General features: G+C 33.7%; 1 protein-coding gene across 1 annotated transcript; it reads left to right on the top strand.

Moving 5' to 3' along the window:
* The first annotated feature begins 697 nt into the window (after positions 1-697).
* On the top strand, positions 698-1666 carry LOC131835280 (olfactory receptor 4F17-like). Its single transcript, XM_059179639.1, has one exon. It carries the CDS (start codon positions 749-751, stop codon positions 1664-1666), a length of 918 nt encoding a protein of 305 aa, XP_059035622.1. The 5' UTR covers positions 698-748.
* Positions 1667-6461: the final 4795 nt, after the last annotated feature.

Here is a 6461-nt window from a genome sequence, read left to right on the forward strand (position 1 = left end):
TAAATACAAAAACTCTCCAAAAAACTTTACTTTTACTACTTCATTTGAAATTCATAATAACCATAAGAATTGAATATAATTAGTATCCACATTTATAAAAATAAGACTTAAGTAGGGACATTAAAATGTCCACAGACTACATTCAAAACTTGTGCATTACAAATTGCCTCACATAGCAAAACTGTGAATAAGGATTTGTCTTAGTTTGTTGGAGAGATTTCCAATGACCAAAATATAAAATTATCATGATGGGTTACAAAACCTCTAAGAGTACTTTCTCAAAAATGGATGTCATAAAATGGTGCTATAAATGTAAAGATCACATAATATTGCATTTGCTTAAGAGCTAAGAGAGTGGTTACAGAAAATAAACTGTTTTGGAGCTCAAGGAAAAGGAGCTAAATGTAGGCTGGCAGTCTAGACTTAATCTGGTGGAGAGAATAGCATGAACAAAGGTATTTTACTAGGATAATTATTAGGATAAGTGAAAATACTAAGTAGACTTGAATAAGTGGATGATAAGGCATCATCAGGAAGAGCGTAAATAAAATATTAGGTTTAGATTGTGTGCATTTTGAAAGTGTTTGTGTAATAAACCACAGAAAGTCATTATATGAGTGAGCAGAATAAAACAAAATGAGACTTTGAATTGGAGTCTAATAATTCTGACTTCCTTCTTACTCTATTCTCCAAGGTAACTACAGGGGCTGTTTCTTGGAATGAATCAATAAGTGACACAAATTACTCCATGGTGACAGAGTTCATTTTTCTGGGACTCTCCAATTCTCAGGAATTGCAGATTTTCCTATTTGTGTTCCTTTTTGTATTCTATGTAGGAATTGTGTGTGGAAACCTTCTTATTATCATAACTGTGGCCTCCGACTCCCACCTTCATTACCCCATGTACTTCCTGCTGGCTAAGCTCTCACTCACTGACCTGTGTCTGTCTTCTGTCACAGCCCCCAAGATGATTGCTGACTTTTTCAGTAAACACAAAGTCATCTCTATCAAGGGCTGCTTTGCTCAGATATTTCTCCTTCATTTTTTTGGTGGGAGTGAGTTGGTGATCCTTATAGCCATGGCCTTTGACAGATATATAGCAATCTGTAACCCCCTTCGCTACACTACTGTTATGTGTGGCAATGTATGTGTTGGGCTTGTGGCAGCTGCATGGGGGACGGGTTTCCTCCATTCAGTGAGCCAGCTGGCCTTTGCAGTAAACTTACCTTTCTGTGGTCCCAATGAGGTTGATAGCTTTTATTGTGACTTACCTAGGGTTATCAAACTTGCTTGTACAGACACCTATAGGTTGGATATCATGGTCATTGCTAACAGTGGTGTGCTCACTCTGTGTTCTTTTGTTTTCCTAATCATCTCCTATGTTATCATCCTAGTGACCATTCGACAACGCCCTTCATACCAGTCATCCAAGGCCCTGTCCACTTTGACTGCTCACATCACTGTAGTTCTTTTGGTTTTTGGACCATGTATCTTCATTTATGCCTGTCCGTTCCCCATTAAATCATTAGATAAATCCCTTGCTGTGCTTTATTCTGTGGTCACTCCTCTCTTGAACCCAATTATATACACACTGAGGAACAAGGACATGAAGACTGCAATGAAACAATTGAGAAAATGGAATGTGAACTCTAGGGAAAAGTCTTAAATCTCCTGTAACTATAAGGTTAATCTAAGACAATGACATAGCAAAGTTGATGAATTATTTAGTAAACCTCATGAAAATCTTACCTCCATTTCCATATCCTTTAGTAATTTTCTAAGAACTTTCACATACATTGTCTCAATTTATCCTTTTATAATTTTGCATTATATTTTTAGGTACAGATAAAAAGTTGATCTGCCTTTCAAATATCATCTCACCAATCCTCAGAACAATAGCAAAAATCTGTCAATATTTGTACACTCCTGTGACTACCTGAGCAGTCCTGAGAATAATACAGGGAGAGACAGAAATTAGCCTGATTATAATTTTTTTAACATTTTACATGTCTCATTTTCCCTAAAAACATCAAGGAAGAAACTGCCGTATGCCTCACTCAAAAAATATTCTTAGTGCTCAGAATATTTATCAACTAACTTTAAAGAGATTTAGAAAAGAAACTCTTCACACTGCAACAGTCCATAGTTCCTTCCAATCACTAGAGCAACCCATAATCCATGAGTTCATCATCAGGAGTGACAGGAAGAGGGAGTCTGCCTAATTGGCACTTTACATCCTGTGCATACAGGAAGAGCTCATATGCAGTAAAATGTACACAGAAGGATCCGAGTCTCTCAACAGGTTGGCATAAAGTACATCAATTTGGTCCATCCATGTCATTTTCCATTGTTAGCTTTTAAGAACATAGATTTTGAACTCAAAAGAGATGGGTTCAACTCTACTCATGCATTACTAACCATGATCAGGCATTTTGTCTAACTTGCCTAACCCTCAGTTTCCATGTGTGCAAAAGAAGGATAATACCTATACATATGTTTATTATGATAGATAATGAGGCAATAGATATAAATCAGATAAATAGCAAATTTTGTGGCAAGTTATCTGGACACAATAAATATCAACTACTACTATCATTATTATAAAAAGCCTCTGTGCCAACAAACAAAAAGTTCTCAACCCTTATTTTATCCCAAAGATAGGATATCTATCAATCTTAACAAATGCTCATTTGAAGACATCATATTTGTATGTGTATATTTATTTGCAAGTGTGTACCCATGCTCATACACCATACCATGCTAGAAAGACATGCCAAAAAGTCAAGATAGAAGTACAGGGAATATAATTTTTCTAAAAAACTTGGTAAGTGAGTCTGGTAAATAGCTCCACTCTCCAGCAAGAATCACTGAATCAGGCTAATATTGAAGATTCTAAGAAAAAAAAAGAATGTAGTTTTCCAAAGTGAAGCTTGAATTAATATGAGAGTCAAATGATAAGAGAATCAAAATTATGTTAGCCGCAGGAAAAAAAAAATAATAGAAACTCCAGTAGCAGGTTAAAAACACATAAGAAAATAAGTATATGATAAAGGCAGTATTTCAAATCAGTGGAGGAAGGGAGAACCTAGTAATGCCATGGTAAAACAACTGGACAATACAGGAAATGATATATTGGAACTTTTCCTCATGCCCTATGCCAGGACAATTTCTAACTAAATTCAAGCCTAAGTCTTTTTTCTTAACTATACAAATATTAGTAGAAAACATGGATTATATCTTAGTAACCCCTGAATATGGTAAAGATTGATAATATTAACTATATCAAATTAAAGTTTTAAATGCATGATAAAACCATGAGCAAGGCAGAAAAGATAAATGTGATATTAGAAAAAAAGATTTTTTTAATAAATTGATTTATTTATTTTCAGAAAAACAGTATTCATTATTTTTTCACCACACCCAATGCTCCATGCAATCCGTGCCCTCTATAATACCCACCACCTGGTACCCCAACCTCCCATCCCCCCATCATTTCAGCCCCTCAGATTGTTTTTCAGAGTCCATTGTCTCTCATGGTTCACTTCCCCTTCCAATTTACCCCCACTCCCTTCTCCTCTCTAATACCCCTTGTCCTCCATGATATTTGTTATGCTCCACAAATAAGTGAAACCATATGATAATTGACTCTCTCTGCTTGACATATTTCACTCAGCATAATCTCTTCCAGTCCTGTCCATGTCTTACTAGTAATAAAAGGACAAATAAGATTAACGTGAAAGATTTTCCACTTTTCACATTGGCAAAGGCTTAAAACCTGATAACATCCAGTGTTACTTGCTCCTTTACTGTCTCAAAGGGTTTTTGTAATTTTGATGTTATTTCTTCCATAAATGTTTGATAGGATTTGCCATTAAAACTACTTGGATCTAGGACTTTCTTTGTGGTAAAGTTGTTAATAATTATTTCAATTATTAAAATATTGAATCATTAAAAAAATAAAATAAAATAAAATGGGTTTCTTGTAGAATAAAAAGAAAAGAAAAAAGTTGTTATAATTCACATCACAAAGAATAATAGCTATAACAGTAAAGAACTTCTAAAAAATACGAACAAACAAACAAATGGGCAAAACATGAATATACAATTGACATTTAAGGAGATATAAATGATGCTTAAATACATAAAAAAGTTCAAGCTCTCATATTAAGATATATACAGAGTAAAACCAATGTGAATATCAGTTTTGACCATAAGGTATGAAATATCTGACTTCAATAGTTAATAATACAAACTGTTGGTTCAGCTATACAGAAAGGGGCACCATCTGCATTGTTGATAAGAATACAAAATAGTTACCTCTTGACATTATTTATAAAATTTACCATGCTACTAGTTTTTGACCCAACAATCCTAATTCTATCCTAACAACACATTTCAAAAATACAAAATAACCAAAGCACAAGATTACTTGTGGCAGCATTGTTTTTAACAGTAGAAGATTGGAAAATACCCAAAAAACAATGAGAAAAAAAACTATATAAATTATACATAATGGAACACTATGGTCCTATAAAAATTGCTGAGGAATATCTCCAAAAACCAGCTATGGAGGAATCTCTAAGATATATGTTAAATAAAAACAGTAAATTGAGAAAGGATATCTCCAGGTTGTTAATTTATTATGTTCAAAGGGGGATACATGTATTAGGCTTGTATGTATATATAACTTATAAACATACATTTTATAAATACTTATAGAAACATATTTTCAACAATAAAAATTAAAAATGGTTTCTTATGGAGAGAGGAAGACATAGGGCAAAGAACAGGGATAAGGGCTAGATTTTTCAGAATATATCTTATTTTCCAGTTTTAACATTGAAATCATGTAAATTATTTTACATAATTAAAAATAAAATTAAATCAAAAGGAAAATGTTCTCTAAGATAAGTCATAAAAGGAATCTCAAAAACTTTCAATATTAACACCTTAACAACATATGTTCTCTGACCACAATTCAATTAAATTAGAAAGCAACAACCATAAGATATATAGAAAAGCCCAGGTATATTAAAACTAACCATCTATCTCTGAACACTTTCAATTACAATGGAATCTGAAAATATTTTAACTGAATTATAATAAAATTAGAATATGTCAAAATTTGTTATGCAACTAAAGAGAACTTTGAAATGTCTTAGTTTAACATTGTATTTTAAGTAATAAAGAGCATTATCTAAGCTTCTCACTTAAAAAGTTAGGAGAGGGGCGCCTGGGTGGCTCAGTGGGTTAAGCCGCTGCCTTCGGCTCAGGTCATGATCTCGGGATCCTGGGATCGAGTCCCGCGTCGGGCTCTCTGCTCAGCAGGGAGCCTGCTTCCCTCTCTCTCTCTCTGCCTGCATCTCCATCTACTTGTGATTTCTCTCTGTCAAATAAATAAATAAAAAATCTTTAAAAAAAAAAAGTTAGGAGAAAAAAAGTACATTAAATCCAAATAAGCAGAAATCGAAATATTACACAAAAGAGAGGAAATCACTGATAGAAAACAGACACAGCATGAATTTTGTATTAGTTGGGTTCTCCAGAAAACAGAACAGGGTATGGGTGTGTGTGTGAGTATCTGGGTGTGTGTGTGTGTATGTCCAGTTGTGTGTGTGTGTGTGTGTGTGTGTGTGTGTGTTGATTTTAAACTGGCTCACCCAGTTGTGGAGACTACCAAATGCAAAAGGATGGCGGACTGGAGACCCAGGGAAGAAGAGCTGATGTTGCAAATTGTGTCCAAAGGCAGAAAAGCCCAACCCACAATACAGAGAATGGTCTTTACTGGAAGTGTTTTGTTTTCAATGTTACTCTTACCTAAAAAGTACATTCAAAGATGTGATACAAAAGGTAAAAGCTACAGAAAAATAAAATAAAATTAGACTTTGTCAAATTGAAATACTTTTTTTGTTCTAAATGTCACCATCAAGAAAGGCACAAGACAGAATGGGAATAAATTTGCTAATTATGTAAGATAAGGACCTCATATACAAATATATAAAGACCTCTTGCAACTCAATAATTAAAATAACAAAAAAGGCATTTTTTTAAAAAAAGAGAGAGATCAAATAATCATTAATTAAATTGAAAAATGCTAAACATCATTAACCATTACAGAAATTTAAATCAAAGACCCATTAAGATATCATTTCTCATAAAATTAAGGTATCATTTCACATATAACTAGGAAGGCTCCAATCAAACAGATTTTAACAAGTGCTGACAAGGATGAAGAAAAAATGGAACCCTCATCAATAAATGGGAATGCAAAATACACCTGCTTTAGAAAACACTTCAAATGTAAATAGACTAAAGACTCCCATCAAAATACATAGGGTGGAGTCACCAAGTTCCTTAAGTCTATGCGCATGTTGCATGATTCTTCTTTCTCTCTTTTGTTGAACTTCATCATTTTCTATTATTGTGACTTCAGGGTCACTAATTCATTCATCTACTTTTTC

This window comes from Mustela lutreola, chromosome 7 (genome assembly GCF_030435805.1).
Source record: "Mustela lutreola isolate mMusLut2 chromosome 7, mMusLut2.pri, whole genome shotgun sequence".
Taxonomy (NCBI): Eukaryota; Metazoa; Chordata; class Mammalia; order Carnivora; family Mustelidae; genus Mustela; species Mustela lutreola.